Here is an 18,648-nt window from a genome sequence, read left to right on the forward strand (position 1 = left end):
ACATCTCCAATTTTGATATCATGTTTAATACCACTTTCCTTCATAATGTGATCCATATAGATAATGAATAACAGAGGGGATAATGTACATCCTTCTCTCACACCAGATTTAACATTAAACCTTCTTCCTGTACTTCCTTCAATTCTAACTGCTGACTTACAACTCAAATAAATTGAGTTGTAAGGCTAAGTATTGCTTGATATAATGCCCCATTGACACCATATAACTGTAGTGTTGAATAGCTTCTCACTTGGCACCTTGTCATATGCTTTTTCCAATCGACAAAACTTAAATACAGATCTCTGTTATATTCCCATACTTTCTCGACTATTTCTCGTAAAGTGAAGATCTGATCCTGACAGCCTCTATTTGCCCTGAATCCAGCTTGTTCTTCACCAAGCTTTTCTTCCACAAGTCTTCTCAACCGTTTCTCAAGTGTACTTGCATAGATCTTGCCAGGAACACTCAGTAGGGAAATACCTCTGTAATTCTCACATTCAGTTTTATTTCCCTTTTTATATATAGGTACTATGAGAGCTCTACTCCAATCATCGGGAATTCGTCCCTCTGTGATGGCTTTCTGAACTATACAGTGCAGCCACTGTAAGACTCTTATACCACCATACTTCAGCATTTCTGGTCGAATATCATCTACTCCTGCTGCCTTTCCACATTTAAAGCCTTTGATGACTTTTTCTGCTTCAAGTATGGATATGTATTCCTAACTGCATGCCTGGTCAGTGTTGTTTTTTGCCACTGTGCTGTCATCACTGCTTGTTTCATTTAGCAGTTTTTCAAAGTTTCAAAGTAATTACTCCATACTTCAAGGATATCTTTTTCTCCCGTTTTCATGTCACCTTTATCATCTCTAACTCCTTTTACAGCACTCTTTCCTCCATTCCTAAGCTTCTTCAACAAACTCCAGAATATTTTGCCACCTTCTTGATATTTATTTTCTATATTCTTGCCAAAGTCCTCCCATGACTTTTGTTTAGCTAGTTTTACACAGTGTTTAGCATTCTTGCATTTGTCTCTGTATTCTCTAAGAGCACAAGCTGACTTATTTGACAGGAACTTTTGATATGCTTTCTTCTTTTCCTTCAATGCCTCTTTAACTTCCTGTGTCCACCAGGGAGTTCTGATTTTTTTTATATTCAGACAACATTCTTTATCAAATAAAACTCAATTCAATACTAAGAATATATAATACAAATTAACACTAGCTAAACACAAGTACTAGGTTAAGATCCTATATAAGAATTGTGATCATATCGCCATAACAGATTCTATACATACAAACATATATAATTCTAGAACTAGTTGACCTTTTTTGTCTAACCCCTTACTGATCTGATCATGCTATAATTCTGTATTTTCTAGGATATATATATTCAGTTACTGTAATGTTCTTACTAAGACAATATGGATTAAATTTATCCTTTTGCTGAGCTAATACACACTTTTGACCCTTAAAACTGTGTTAAATAAAATACAATGTACATGCAGAAATCTCTAGGCACATGAATACTTATTAATGTATAGTAACAAGCTCATTTTCATTCTAGTCTGACGTGTACTAAAGTCCTAGTATAATTCTCATTAATCCTTTCAACTATTCAGTAATTGAACAATGATTACAGTTACATATGATTTGAATTGACACGAGATTTTACAGTACCTTTTGACTTGGGTCTTCTACACTGGTCTCTACCTTTTTCTGATTTTTACCTTCCTAGGACAAACTCTTCTACAACTTAACACTCCTAAGTTCTTTTGGCACTAAGATGGGCTTTCACAATCTTTACCTTACATTCTTTAATCAAGGACATACATATTCTATGGCTGTGAAATTCACCACGTGGGCACTGACTTCTTTATGGAATTTTCTTTATCTCGTTAGGATCACTGGATGATGAAACACACTGACATTATCTTCTTTCTTTTTAACTAAACAGCATCCCTCATTTCTTACAATAAGAACACGGAATCGAAATCCCGCACACTTTGTTTCCTTATTGTGTCGGACGGAAAAAACTCCTAACCCGTCACTCAGGAAAACCGCGTGAGACCTATATGAAGACTCGTGAAGAAAACTCTGAAGAAAAAAGCCTCATGTGTGAGGGGGGTCCTAACCCTTTTATATGATGAACCCCTACCAGCGCCTTCAATTTCTTTTTTTTCCCCCTTACTGGAGTTGATTTCACTGCCCAATTAGAGTGACGTTTTTCTGCCAAAACATCATGCGGTCCATGTGCACATGACTGACACGTGACGAAGAATTATGACCTTGTGCTTTAGTTTTTGTTTAAGCTAACCTCTATGTCATCTATACTAAATTAATCCCCTTTCCAAAATTTTCTAAGAATTAACTCAAATGTTTAATCTCTTAGTTTAAGTGTAAAAACTAGCCTCTCACATACAAAATCCTATGACTAATCTTCTTTGCTTTACTTAACCTTATTTTATCATATCACAACTGTATTAAAATTCCCTTCCTTTTTTTATTTAGTTCAACCAAACAATTTCAGCTATAATTTTCACCTGGATGCAAGCATATTTTTCTTTCTTTTAATTTTTTTGTGTTCGTTACTTTCAAAGGCTCTTAACGATATCTGCTTAGGAACAAGCTTGCTTACTTAATTATCTATACAGGGTTTTTATTTCTTCTCTTGTTACACCATGATAACTGAAATTTTCACATTCTTAAGTTATCAGGGTGTAACAATACATTCTTTCCATTCTTGTGGAATCTTCTCTGTTCTGAGACTAAAATTATATAACCTGGTCAAAGGAATAGCCAGTTCAGCTGAACACTCTTTTAGCACCTGTACTGATATTCCATCAGTTCCTATTGCTGAATTCTTATTCAGTTTGTGCCACAGCTCTAATACCTCCTCTTCATATACCTGAATTTCTTCATCCAGTGAAAAGGTAGCAGTGAGCTCAATGTTGCATACACCAAGTTGATAGCTTTTAACAAAATGGACACTCATTAGTTGAACAATCTCTTCTGCATCTGTAACCTTCATGCCATCTGCATTTAAAAGAGTTATTCTCTCTTTTATTTGGACCATATCGATAGAATTCTTGTGGGTTGTCTTTAGCATGCAAAGCCAGTTTCTTTTCATACTCAGCTTTCCGTACAAAAGTTGTGACTTCTGGGCTGCTACTTATAATTTTCATAATGGACATTATCCTTATGCACAGGTATTCCTTCCACATCATCCATTTCTTATGAATCTTTTGCTTAATAAGATAACGCCTCCATTTGACTTCGAACTCTCAGGACACGTTTTGATATTTTATCACTTAAGTATTTTTTTAAATGCTTCCCATGCACTGTCAATGTTCTTTCCATCCAGCAACCAATACCATTGCACTGAACTCGGTATACTCCTCACTTGGTCATAATTTCCTGCTTTGTAGTTCAGCATGTAACCTTTTATGAATTTCGCATTCATGAACTTAGCCACTTCCCAAGTTAGTACTGCATGATCACTGTCACCAACCAAAGACAGAATAGTTGCATCTTTAACTGAAACGCCCTCTGACACTGCAATCAAATCTTACACTGTTTGACCTCAAATTCCTTCTGTCACATGCTTCATGAGGAAGTTATCTCACAACAGCTCAATAAATTCAGTTTCATTCTTTTCATGAGATTTGACTGGTACCCAATCAATGTGTGGATAATTAATTCTCCCATTATGATTACTCTTTTCATGCCCATCATCTCTATGTGGTGATGCATAGAGATGATGCATTTCTTCATCACTTACAGTTGATCCACCAGGTCTGTAACTACACTTCACTATGTATTTGATCTTGGTAGATTCCATCTAACACCACATGGCTTCAGACTCACTATCACATGAAATAGTGTTACTAGTACTACAATCATAGATCTCAATTCTAACTGGATTCAAGTCATCATATCGTTAGCAGTATACTCACTCCTCTCCTATTCTGTCTATCCTTTCTAAAAATACTTCCAAATATCTCTGTAAATATCTATCTAGCCTACTAGCACAATACCTATGTGTTGAAAAGCATCATCTTTTTTTGGGATGGGGGGGGAGACAAAGAATTTCATAAACAAAATAAGAAACATTAATCATACAGAAATCCTGATTACTTGGGACACAAAAACTTTATTTTCTACAAGAAGAAACAATCTCAGTTTTAGAAGACATTTTCCCACCTGATACTGTTAAACGTTTCAGAAAACAATTTCTTCTAATTCCAAGACTACTATTTTGAACTCTGAAGGCTCAGCCCAATTTTTCCACACCTAGCAAACTTATACATGGAAAAGTTTGAGCAATCACCTATAAAAAATTTTTCACTATATTATTTCAGGAAATTACAACGTACTAGGATATACATTAAAATAAATTTTAATATATTTCTATATTTCGGCAACGTCACGCTGCCATTTTCAAGAACTTAGGTACAAGATATGTGCACGCAGGCACAGCACAAACAATAAATGAGTAAGAAGAATGAAGCTATTATTTCTCCTAAAGTCCTGATGGTGCCCTCTAGCGAGCGATGTTGGTATTCTTGGGCGATTGGGCTGGAGGTCTTCTGATGAAGGTTTCCCAAATTTGAGGAAGTCTCATGCAGCCAAATTTGTTGAGGTTTGGTTCGTTTCTTAGGGCTGAAGCTGATTCTATGAAAAGCCTTTCATATCTGTATTTGCTACGGTGTATTATCCTGGCTTTTTTTCCACTGTATTCTATGGCAGGTATCCAGAGCATGGTCAGCAAGACCAGAGTGGCTGTATTGGTGACACCGGATGTAGTCCTTGTGTTCTGAAATTCTGATATTTGCTGTCCTGCCTGTTTGGCCAAAGTAGGACAGCTTACAGCTGCAAGGGACCTGGTACATCCCAGGTAGGTCTAGGGGGGGGAGGTTGGTCTTTTGTTGAGTGGATAAGGGATGCCAATTTCTTATATGGTTTGTAACAAGAAGTTAAGTTATGTTTTTTTAGGATTTTTGTGATTTTTTCTGAGGTGCCTTGGATGTAAGGTATGGTGATGGATTTAGAGTAATCCTTGTTGTGAGGGGGAGGGTTGTGGTTTACTGGTTTTAATATTTTTTGGATTTTTTTGGGGGGGTAGCCATTGGCTGAGAACGTGTTGAGGATGTGGTTTCGTTCTGTGGTTAGGGCATTGTCATTCGAGCAGATAAGTTTAGCCCTGTTGTGTAGTGTCTTAATGACTCCATATTGTTGTGAGGGGGGGGTGGGATTGTTGGTGAATGTATCTGCCTGTATGGGTGGGTGTTCTATATACTGAGAAAACCAAGGTTCCATTAGGCTGGCGGGTGACCAGTGTGTCTAAGAACGGAATGCAGTTGTGTTTTTCCTCTTCCAGGGTGAATTTGATTCTGGGGTGTTGGTTGTTTAAGCGTGTTAAGAAGGAGAGGAGTGCATCGGAGCCATGTGGCAAAATAGCGAATACATCATCTATATAGCGAAGCCAAATAGTTGGTTTTTGTGGGGCAGAGTTTAAGGCTTGCTCTTCAAAAGTCTCCATATAAAAGTTGGCCAAGGGTGGGGAGAGTGGAGAACCCATGGCTGTCCCCTCTATTTGTTTGTAGAATTTTCCTTGCAAAACAAAGTAGCCTGAGTTCATTGTGAACTGAAATAGGGCTGTGATATCGGGAGGAAATTTAGCTTGGATTAGCTCTAAGAATTCTTTGAGAGGGACATTCATAAATTAGGAGGAGACATCAAAACTGACCATTATGTCAGTGTGTTTGAGTGTAAGGTTTTCTATGCTGGCTTTGAAGGGGGCTGAGTTTTTTTATGTATGAAGGTGTGTTGCCAGTATAGTGTGAGAGAGCTTTGGCCAAATGTTTAGCTAGTTTGTATGTGGGGGAATCAATGCCATCCACTATGGGACGTAATGGCACATTTTCCTTGTGAATTTTTGGGAATCCATAAATACGGGGGGGGGGGGGGGGGGGGTATGGAGTTATATGATATAATACACCGTAGCAAATACAGATATGAAAGGCTTTTCATAGAATCGGCTTCAGCCCTAAGAAACGAACCAAACCTCAACAAATTTGGCTGCATGAGACTTCCTCAAATTTGGGAAACCTTTATCAGAAGACCTCCAGCCCAATCGCCCAAGAATACCAACATCGCCCGCTAGTGGGCACCATCAGGACTTTAGGAGAAATAATAGCTTCATTCTTCTTACTCATTTATTGTTTGTGCTGTGTCTGCGTGCACGTATCTTGTACCTAAGTTCTTGAAAATGGCAGAGTGACGTTGCCGAAATATAGAAATATATTAAAATTTATTTTAATGTATATCCTAGTACGTTGTAATTTCCTGAAATAATATAGTGAAAATGCATAACCAACGTCTAAGCCTTTCCACGAGAATCACCTATTAAAAAAGTACTATATTATACCAAACCAAGATTATGGGTGAGATATGTTGATGATATTTTCATTTGACCAGACTTAGAAGAATCTCTTCAAAACTTCACTGAGCTCCTCATCATCATCATCATCATCATCATCAAATTCCTGCCATGTACCCTCAAGGGGTGTACAGGATATGATAGCACTACATGAAAAAAATTACATCATTACTAACTTCCTATCTACAATTTTCCTCAAAATCAGTCTGTTACTTGTCAAGACTCCAACATTATCAGATCCTATATTTCTATCGTCTAAGGCACTTTGTACCATATCAATCCACCTATATCTTGGTCTTTCGATGGGTCGTTTTGCTGCCAACCTGGCAGAGAACACTTGTTTTGTTAATCTTTCTTCACCCATTCTGTTTAAGTGACCATACCACCTGAGATTAGCTCTGCTAACGCATTCCTGGATGCTGCCAATGTCAAGTTCTTTCCTAATATCCTCGTTTTTAATATGATATTGCCATTGATGCCATCTGTTCACCTCTATAATCTTTCTCAGGACTCTCATATCTGCGGTCTCTAGTCTTTGCTCAAGTGTTTTACTTCTGACCCAACTCTCAGATCCATAAGTTAAAACTGGTTTGAACACTGTCTTGTATACAGCTAATTTAGTGTTCCAATTAATTTCTCTCTTATTCCATATGAATTTATTCAATTGACTTCCCACCATACCAGCTTTGTTGATTCTGTTGTCTATTTCTATATTTAATTTACCATCTTCAGTAAAAATCGTGCCTAAGTAGCTGAAATGTTTTACTTGTTCCACAGGTTCTCCATTCACAACACAGTTGACATTTTCAATACTTCTGCCTATTTTCATTGTCTTTGTCTTTTCTTGCTGACCTTCATACCATATCTAATACAACAGTTATTCAATTTAGTCAGAGAATCTTGCAGACTTGTAGCGGATTTATTTAGAAGTATAACATCATCTGCATAAAGCAAAGAGCTGACATTAACATCTCCAATTTTGATATCATGTTTAATACCACTTTCTTTCATAATGTAATCCATATAGATAATGAATAACAGAGGGGATAATGTACATTCTTGTCTCACACCAGATTTAACATTAAACCATCTTCCTGTACTTCCTTCAATTCTAACTGCTGGCTTACAACTCAAATAAAGACTAAGTATAATGATATAATGATATTGCTTGATATAATGCCCCCTTGACACCATATAACTGTAGCGTATTGAATAGCTTCTCCCTTGGCACCTTGTCATATGCCTTTTCCAAATCGACAAAACTTAAATACAGATCTTTGTTATATTCCCATGCTTTCTCGACTAATTTTCGTAAAGTGAAGATCTGATTCTGACAGCCTCTATTTGGCCTGAATCCAGCTTGTTCTTCACCAAGCTTTTCTTCCACAAGTCTTCTCAACCGTTTCTCAAGTATACTGGCATAAATCTTACCATAAACACTCAGTAGGGAAATTCCTCTATAATTCTCACATTCAGTTTTATTTCCCTTTTTATACATGTTTACCATGAGAGCTCTACTCCATTCATCGGGAATGTTCCCCTCTGTCTAGGCCTTCTAAACTATATGGTGCTGCCACTGTAAGACTTTTATACCTCCATACTTCGGCATTTCTGGTCGAATATCATCTACTACTGCTGCCTTTCCACATTTCAAACCTTTGATGGCTTTTTCTACTTCATACTGAAGTAGAAACTACATATTGAAAACTACTTCATATTGAAGTAGAAAAAGCCACTGAGCCTCTTAATGATTTAAATTAAAAAAATTCAAATTGCATCAAAGATAGAAAAAGATAGATCCATTTCCTTCTTGGATATAATATCCATTTCCTTCTTATTTGATCTTAGTAATCTTACTTTTGATGTATACAGAAAAGAGTTGAATACAGGTCTATATCTATATTCTAGTTCCCACCACCACCACCTAGTGCAAAAACAAAGTGTCATCAAAACATTAAAAGAGAAAGGCATTATGTTATCAAGTGATGACAATAAAAGAAACAAAGAAATATCTTATATTAAAGACATTCTTCAAAAAAATGGTTATGACATCAAAACTATTAATAATGTATTGAATGCGCTTTTCTTTACCTGTATCAAGAACGTTATAGAGAAAATATTAAAAGTCCTACAAATACATAACTTAAAATTTGCATTTTGACCTCTACAAGAAATTTTTATGATATTATTATCACTTAAACAACTGCATCAATCTATGAAGAGACCAGTAGTTTATAAAAACTACTGTAATTATGGGTTTATTGCATTGGACAGGTGGGACATTCTGGAGAAATCTGTCAAATGGAGGAGGGGGGAAAAAAATAAACATAAATCTGGATTGACCTTTCACTCCACTCCACTCCACACAGTATTTGTCTTTATAATTTTGTCATAATGAATACTGATCATGCAACAGCTAATGAAAGGACTATAACATTAAATTTTTATTTATTTAAATAAATTTTCAGTGCACAATTTATCTGTCCTAGATTCTTCTGACTCAACAAGTTTGGAATTACATTCTGTTGTCATACTTTCTGCTGTGTGATGAACAGTTGGAGAAGAATAAGAGAATTTTGAAACTGAAGGATTTGTTCACATCATCATCATCATCAAATTTCTGACATGTACTTTCAGGGATGTACAGGATATTATGATAGTACTACAGGAAAAGTTTCATCATTACTAACTTCTGACTGATAATTTTCCTCCAATTAATCCTTTATGACTCCATTCAAATAATTTATGTTCAGTTGGCAATTATCCAAATACATGGAACAAGCATATATCTGGCCTATTCCAAAAAAGAGGAGGATAAAAGCCTACTCTCCAACTACTGACCTATTGCCATCACCTCAATCCTCTCCAAAATAATGGAGAAAGTCATCAACAACTTGTCCACTACCTTGAGGCCTACCAATTAATCAACAACCACCAGTATATATTCTGTCAGTCTAGTATGGCTGACCTCTTAGACTATATTACCCACCACTGGACATGTGTACAAGGTTCAAAGAAACATGTACTGCCACTCTTGATTTTTCCAGGTTTTTGATAATGTTTGGCATTGAGACTTGCTAAGCAAATCTCAGTGCCTTCAGTCTGCTAGCCACCCTCTGTAATTGGGTAGATAGTTTCTTCTCTGATCATTCACTGCATGTCTTGGATACCTCTCTTCAAGCTTCACCACAAATACAGGAGTGTCTCAGGCTCTGTTCTATCATATACTTCCATTCTCCTATACATAAATTACCTACTCTCGTTCACCACTAATCCCATTCACAGCTTTGTTCATGAACACTCTGTTCATCTGACAAACTATGCAGTTCTGAAACATTCCAAGCTTCAAGATCATTTGCAGCTAGTGCCTTAAACACCACTCTCCATACTATCCTACAATGGGATGAGGAGTCACCTTCAGTGCCAACAAAATGCAGTCTTGATTTTTCTTTTGAAAGAAATCTCAGCTCATATTCTCAGTAAGACACAAATCACCAGACAAGATCAGATCTCTCTCTCTCTCTCTCGCTCTGGACTAGAATTTACCTCTGGCCTCTCCTGGAATAAACATGACATCAGTAGCTTCCTCAGTCTATGAAAAATCTAAACTTTCTTTTATTCTCACGATGCTGTTTTTCATTCACCTAGCTACTAACTCCACACAAAGCTCACTGCCATCCTTGGAATACTGTTCACATAATTGGAGTGGTCTGTGCCCAAAACTTCCCTAAAAGTTCTCATTACTCTTCTGAGGAGAACAGTTCAGTTCACAGATGATCCGCCTCCTCTCTCTCTCTCTCACACACATGCACACGCCATCTTACAGATACTGTTTCTGCTCTTGCACTTTTATGGTCACTGCTTGACTGAACTGGCCACCATCATTCCTCTACTTTCTATTGTGCCTGTGCCTGTTAAAGCAAGACTAGCAGTAGCTGCCCCATCATCCTATTTCAGTATAGCTGCAACACAATGAACTTGGCCATGCTGTTTCTCTTTTATTCCATCTACCTCTGTCCTCTGGAAAGCCTTCCTCATTAAGTGTTGCCAAACAACTACAACCTCCAAATTTTTAAGAAAAATTCAACCATATAAGATTTGTTTCCAAATCTTATATGGTTGAATTTATACATCTGTTTCATTAAGAATCTCTCCCCCCTGCCCTCAGTGATCATAGATTGGTAAGGCTCTGGAATTATGAGATTAACCATTAATTTGAACAATTGATGGCCTGTTTGGCCAAGGACACAGTACTTCTTCCACTTCCGAACCAACCAGATTCAAATCAAGCTGTGGGCATGGATGTTTGTAAATTTCTTTAGTTAAGAGATGAATTTCATAAGTTGGTATGAGAACACAATCTGCTTATTGGATCCTGAACTGGCTTGAAATATTTCCTTGTTTAGTCTCTACAGCAAGTTAATCCTTATCCTATTGACAGTAAGTTGGATTGCACAATGCACAATAAGTCTGCAGCCATATAATGTACAATAGGTTCATGATTTCTAATCACCAAAGGTAATTTGAGTTCACATTTTAAATAAATTAAAACTATTCAATGAGTGATTTTTAATTTCACCTACAACAGAAAATTTTCCGTTATACTGAGTTGATGGTAATTAAGAACATGTATAACATTACGACAACAAATTTGTGTTATCTTCTATGCTTCTTAATGGATCCCTTAAGCTTCCATAACAATCCAAGGTAGCCTTGGATTTTATAACCATGATTCCAGAATAGGGTGGTTAGCCCTATACATATACTTTGTATGTGAATTGCATCTGTTCTCCTGACAGGTTTGTCTGTATGTGGTAGGAAAAACCCTACCACCTCTGTATGAGGCTGGCTAACTCACCTTCATTTGAAAATCCCTGATAAAGGTTCCTTACATCCTGGATGGAATTTAGAACGCAGGTCTTTCCAACCAAAGGGCATAGCTCAAAACTGACTGAGCTATGCAGGCTCTGATTTTTGGTATCATAATTATTAAAATAAAATATGCAGTCATTAAAATGAATATTACCGTTTTACACTGTTAAATCGTGAATGAGGCCTGCCTTTACTAGATAGACACTCATTCGTGATCTAACAATGAAAGGAGCCTTAAAGCAGAGAAAATACCTGTACTGCTAGTCAAAAAAGTGTTTTTGAAAGAAATAAGTGAAGAGGGGGGGGGTAAAGTAAAGTGTATCTATTTATTAAGTGTATATCCATTCACTTATTGAAGAGGAAAGATTGTGAAATATTTAATATGTGTAATTTAATCAGGGAAAATAATGTGTGTAAATTGAAATAGAAACAAAGGAGTAGTGTGTGTGTAAGCTAAGGCAAACAAAGAAAACATGATGACTAAGAGCCTGACTAAGACCTTGATCGGCCCATATTGGAACCTTACAAGCAAGGATTAGCTAATTCTCTGAGAGGAGCTCTCTCATGGGTTTGCAATGAAGGATTTTGATGTGACCGTGAATGTAAGCTCCTTGGAAGAAAAAGGGAGTGGATGATCGAAAGAGAAGGAGAAGAAAGTGGGAACAGAGAGTGAGAGACACGAGGTGAGCAAGTAGGTGAAAAGAAAGGAGGTAGGAAGTGAGGATGATCTCCGACCAGAAGGGGCAAGCTCTGGTCCAAGTGAAGCCCGAACCATGATGTTTCCCCCTTGTAGGATCCAGAAATCCCAGACAAGCACCTCAGATGTTCCCACCGACAGCAAAATTCCAGTGTGCGAAAATCCATATGATGGGAAGGCAAAATCTGCAGTGTGAACAAGGATCCAACCAGGATGCACACGTGACTTACGCATGGTGATTCAGTGAAACTGTGAGCAGCCAAAAACAGTAAGGCAATTTTGTCCTTTCTAAAGTAAGTGAGAGTGCTGAAAGAAAACACGTTAAGCAGTGTTGCAGAAAAGAAAACTGAAACTAATTTATTTGTTGGAGTAGCTTTAAGGACATTGGACTGGTAGTCTGAAGAGCCATATCAAGTGATTCTTGCTAAATCTAGTATGTAAATGTTACCTTAGCTCTTTCCCCAGAGATTCTTGTCTAGATAAAATTGTATTAATTGCCCAAGTGCATGCTTTTCTTAGAGGATGACAAATGTGTCAATTTATGAGATTTTCATGTAATATTATTTAAAAGTGGTTTGATCTAATTAAGATAACTGACAAATTGATTATTTCATGTTTAATGTATTCTCTTAGTGTAAAATAAAACTTTATGTTTTATCATTTGAAATCCTGGTATTGAATTTGTGTTTGAGACTGACATTTGCCACTCACTAAACTATGAACCGTGATAAAGGGGAAAGAAAGATATTACAATAAGAAAGAGAAGGGGCCACGACTGCAACATTTTATGAAAGGGCCCGAATATCACTAGGTATAATAACTCTAACTGGCGCAGTATAAATATAAATTTGTTAGGGTTTGTTATCCAGGGAAAATCCTACAGTCCGTGACCACAACCGGTAGTGATAAGACACATTCAGAATTAAGTAATAATAACGTCCCAAACCACAATCTAACAACACCCTCTGTTCAAAAAGAAACCAACTTTTTCAAAAATAGAAGAAACTAGTGGCGCCACCTTGTATCTTTTTGTTGTCGAAAGCGGCAACCTTCATTAATGTTGTGTCAACTGTTTATGACATTTGTTTCATTAGAAGCCAAGTTATAGTGCCAAGAGTGACGGTGTGTTTTGGCGAATGGTTGGAAAATGAGTTTCAAACAGAGAGCTCTGATTGACTTTTGTGTTAAACTTGTTAAATGTTTTACTGAAATGCATCAAATGCTTCAAAAAACATACGATGATGAATGCTTATCCCGTACTCAAGTTTACAAGTGGTTTAAGCAATTTCAAAGTGGTCGTGAGATGCTTGAGGATGACGAAAAGCCGGGCCGTCCAAAAACTGGACTGAGCGAAGTTAACATTCTGAAAGTGCATGATTTCATCAAAGAAAACCCAAAATCATCTGTGAAATTGATTGAAGATGAATTGGGTATTCCAAAATCAACTGTGCACAACATTTTGACCAAGCGTTTGGGCCTTCGTAAATTGAATTCACGATTTGTTCCCCACAAGTTGACCAACGACCAAAAAATGTATCGAATTGAACACTGCAAGGAGCTCATTAAAATCGCTTTAAGGACTCAGACTTCCTTGAAACGATCGTTACTGGTGACGAAACATGGTGTTTTGAGTATGATCCCGAAACAAAGCGCCAGAGTGCTGAGTGGAGACCACCAGAAGAGGGATATCAGAAAAAAAGTTGCTTGGAGCAGTCAAAAGTAAAGACAATGCTGATTTGTTTCTATGATTCTAAGGACATTATCCACAAAGAATTCATTCCGTCTGGCCATTGAAAACAGTGGCGAGTTTTATCTCAAAGTTTTGAAGTAATTGATAGCGAGAATTCATTGCATATGGCATGAATGTCGTGATGCAGGCAGCTGGTCACTTTTGCACGATAATGCACCATCATCCAACACACAAACACTAAGTTTGTGTGTTGGATCACTCACTGTATTCACCTGATTTAGCACCCTGTGACTTCTTTCTCTTCTCCCCGACTTCATTTTTTGGTGAAAGGAAAGCGATACGACACCATTGAAAACATTCAGGCGGCAGTAACCACGACTCAACGGTCCCAAAAACTGATATAAAAAACTCATTTAACGAATTAATTGACCATGCCAAGTGCTGTATCGAAGCTGAGGGAGAGTATGTTGATTGAAATAAATGATTTGAATAATTATAATTGGCCTGTGTTTTATTTTCTATCAAAAGTTTGGTTCTTTTTGGACAGAGTGATGATTAAAATAGTTAATTGTTTTCCATACTAGGTCTCCTGTTGTCGGGTATAAAAGCCCGAGGAATGGTTTATTCTCCATATAGTATCAGAAGGGCTATAGAAAATACTGCAGTCAAAGTACCATCATGGGATCCCTTTAGTATGGGGCATGGATTACTTCAGGTAGGAAAATGAATAAATCTTCATCTTCAACTTTTTATTTACAGCACTCTAAGCTTTTTAGAATCTGTATTGAATATTATCTAGTATTTCAAAAGTCTAACTATGATTTATTTATATAGGTGTTTATTTTTATTGCTTGCCATTCTAAACATCGAAATTTATTGATATGACTTGCGTGTCAGTTATTTATCAAAGAGCATTCTAAAAGTAACGTCTCAATTTTAATAGTTTCCCATCAAATGATTCTCATAATCATCAACTTCTTGATATGTATATTTGTGGGAGGGGGGGGGGGGAACAAGGCAACTGATAGAACTACATGATGAGTACATTATTACTAACTTCCTGTCAACAATTTTCCACCAAATTGAATCTTAACATTAGGATTCCAGTATTGTCAGATTGTATATTTGTCTTCTAAGGCACTTCTAACTGCATCAGTCTAACCACATCTTCATCTTTCTCTGTCTTTCAGGCATCCTTGCATAAAACATAAATTTTTTTTTTTAAGATTAGCTCTAATCACACATTCCTGAATGATAACAGTTTCAAGGTTCCTTCCTAATGTTTTCATTTTTAATATGATTCTGCTATTGATGCCATGTGTTCATCCACCTAATTTTTCTCTGACCTCTCATATCTATGATTTCGAGTCTTTCGTCAGTTGTTTTATTTCTAACCCAGCTCTCAGATTTGCAAGTTAGAACTGGTTTCAACACTGTCTTATATACAGTTAATATAGTGTTTCGACTGATTTCTCTCTTATTCCATATAAATGTATTGATTTGACACCTTATTATATCAGCTTTACTTATTAGGTTGTCTATTTCCATATTTACTTTGCCATCATTGCTAAAACAATTGTGCCTAAATAGCTGAAAGTTTTGCTTATTCTATAGGTTTCCCATTCAGAATTTTCATAGTCTTTCTCTCTTTATTGCTGATTTTCATACCAGATTTGTTACATCAGTTATTCAATTTTGGTCATAGAATCCTAAAGACTTGTGTAGGATTTATAGCATCATCTGAACACCTCCAAATTTGATATCAGGTTTAACACCACTTTCCTTCATAATGTGATACATGTAGACGATGAATAACAGTGAGGATAGTGTGCATCCTTGTCTCACTCCAGATTTTATATTAAGCTATCTTCCTATACCTCCTTCATTTCTAACTTATAACTCAAATATACAATATGTATTGCTTGATGTGATGCCCTGTTTACATTGCAAAATTATAGTGGTTTGTACATCTTTCCTCTTGGCATATGACAAAACTTAAAATATTCACTGATAGATTTCCATGATTTCTCAAAAATTTCTCTTAAAGTAAAACGTTGATCATACTTGACAACCTTTATGTGGACTAAACTCAGCTTTTTCTTCTCCGTGTTTTCCATTTGCAGTTTTTCTTAGCCTCTTCTCAAGTATTCTTGCACAAATTTACCTGGAACTGAGTCGTGAAATTCTTGTAATTTTCATATTGTTTATTTCCTTTTTATAGAATGGTAGTATGATAGCGCTATTCCAGCCATCTGGAATTAGACCGACCCTCTGACCAAGCCTTCTGATTTATGCAAAACAGCCATTATAAATCTTCCATATTCATGTATTTCTTAAATATCTACTCCAGCTGCCTTTTCATATTTCAGGTTTATGTCACTTTTATCATCTCTGATTCCCTTTACAGTACTCTCTTTCCATTACTAATCTTTTTTCAATAGCCTCCAGAACATTCTGTAACCTTCCTGATATTACCTTTTATATTCTGTCTTCTATATCAGTGTTCCCATGACTAGTATAGTTACTTTTACACACTGCTTTTCTTCCTTAGATTTTTCTCTCTATTTTCTCAGAGAATATACTAATCTACTTGCTGCTAGGAACTTTTGATATGCATACATGTCTGCCTCTAACTGCCAAAGTCCACCTTCTGATTTTTCTATCCTTGCAAAAAAAGAGCTTCACATCTCACAGACTGCATCATTCAATATTTTCTGTAGAAATTCTGATTAGTTCTCCAAGACTTTATTCTTGTTTTCAAAATTTTTCATTTTTTTTCTTGAATTACTCTACAGTTCACCTTTTAGATCCATTCGATTTTGATTCTTTTTAAAACTTTTGTGTTTTCAGTATGATTTTCACTTTCATCCTGCTCAAAACTAAATGGCGATTACTTACCATTTCATATCCCTCCTGCATACTTATGTCCAGCATGAAAGCACTGCCATCAACAATAACATACTTATCGAGACTTTTTGTGTGTGTCTTTTCTCTTTATGAATTTGTGCAGATATTTGTATTGTAGTGTGTATGAGTAATATCGTTTGGGGTGCTTCAAAGTGAAAGCTATATAATTGGTAGGTGACCAAGTAACCTTTTTAAGGAATGCAAACAGGACTTCTGACTTAATGTTCAGTCCTTACCTTGCGGCACACCCTATTGGGTATCTACCTATATACTGGATGAATGAGGATGGGCTGGCAATTTGAGATTTAGTTGGCCAAACTGTATTTGTATTGACATTAAACTATAATGCAAAATGATGATACAACATGACAATTTCATGCTGGCTGGGGCATTTCCAGTTAAACAAGGTCCTTGTTTTTGTCAGGGAACCAAATCAAACAAGGAAAAGTCAGCTACTAAAACAAATCCCAGAACACATCTCAACTTAACATCAGCAGAGTTCAAGATTGGTGCTATCAACATAAGAAGTATCAATGGAAAAGAAGTGGAACTAGCAGAAGAATTGGTTAAGTACCACATCAGTATAATAGCTGTGACTGAAACGAAAAAGGTAAAATCAGGTATGGATCTTTCTAAGCAACAAATACAAAATATTACATTCAGGCAATAAAATCAGGAAAAAGAGTTAGTAGCTATAGTACTCAATACTAAATATGAGAATAATCTTAAATGGCAGGCAATATCAAGTAGCAAAGCTGATTGATTGATGATTGATTCAGCCAGAGAGGCATGTGGTGAGGTTGTCTGCAAAGATAGAAAAATCAGAACTCCACGGTCGACAGGAAGTTAAAGAGGCAGTGAAGGAAAAGAAGAAAGCATATCAAAAGTTCCTGGCAAATAAGTCAGCTTGTGCTCTTAGAGAATACAGAGACAAATGTAAGAAAGCTAAACACTGTAAAACTAGCTAAACAAAAGTCATGGGAGGACTTTGGCAAGAACATAGAAAATAAATATCAAAAAGGTGGTAAGATATTCTGGAGGTTGTTGAAGAAGCTTAGAAATGGAGGAAAGAGTGCTGTAAAAGGAGTTAGAGATGATAAAGGTGACATGAAAACGAGACAAAAAGATATCCTTGAAGTATGGAGTAATTACTTCGAACAATTGCTAAATGAAAAAAGCAGTGATAGCACAGTGGTAAAAAACACTCAACAGGCATACAGTCAGGAATACATTTCCATACTTGAAGTAATAAAAGCCATCAAAGGCTTGAAATGTGGAAAGGCAGCAGGAGTAGATGATATTCGACCAGAAATGCTGAAGTATGGTGGTATAAGAGTCTTACAGTGGCTGCACTGCATAGTTCAGAAAGCCTGGACAGAGGGACGAATTCCCGATGATTGGAGTAGAGCTCTCATAGTACCCATATATAAAAAGGGAAATAAAACTGAATGTGAGAATTACAGAGGTATTTCCCTACTGAGTGTTCCTGGCAAGATATATGCAAGTATACTTGAGAAACGGTTGAGAAGAATTGTGGAAGAAAAGCTTGGTGAAGAACAAGCTAGATTCAGGTCAAATAGAGACTGTCAGGATCAGATCTTCACTTTACGACAAATTGAGAAAGCATGGGAATATAACAATGATCTGTATTGACAAGGTGCCAAGAGAGAGACAGAGAGGCTATTCAATATGCTACAGTTATATGGTGTCAATGGGGCATTATATCAAGCAATACTTAGTCTTTATTTGAGTTGCAAGTCAGCAGTTAGAATTGAAGGAAGTACAGGAAGATGGTTTAATGTTAAATCTGGTGTGAGACAAGGATGTACATTATCCCCTCTGTTATTCATTATCTGTATGGATCACATTATGAAGGAAAGTGGATTAAACATGATATCAGAATTGGAGATATTAATGCATGCTCTTTGCTTCATGCAGACAGTGTTATACTTCTAAATAAATCTGCTACAAGTTTGCAAGATTCCCTGACTAAATTGAATAACTGTTGTAATAGATATGGTATGAAGGTCAGCAATAAAAAG

The 18,648-nt window shown here is 36.5% G+C and overlaps 1 protein-coding gene across 3 annotated transcripts in view; it reads left to right on the top strand.

The window, feature by feature from the left end:
• The window catches only part of TppII (Tripeptidyl-peptidase II), a 583,232-nt gene that overhangs the window by 279,495 nt on the left and 285,089 nt on the right, over positions 1–18,648 (top strand). For all 3 annotated transcript variants that reach the window (XM_090408276.1, XM_090408286.1, XM_090408295.1), the window contains one exon: positions 14,284–14,414. In XM_090408276.1, coding sequence (XP_090264402.1) covers positions 14,284–14,414 — 131 coding nt within the window. The remainder of the gene's footprint in view (positions 1–14,283; positions 14,415–18,648) is intronic.

The sequence above is a fragment of the Typopeltis vanoorti genome, chromosome 2 (genome assembly GCF_054136105.1).
Source record: "Typopeltis vanoorti isolate ZY-2024b chromosome 2, IOZ_Tvanoo_1.0, whole genome shotgun sequence".
Lineage (NCBI taxonomy): Eukaryota > Metazoa > Arthropoda > Arachnida > Uropygi > Thelyphonidae > Typopeltis > Typopeltis vanoorti.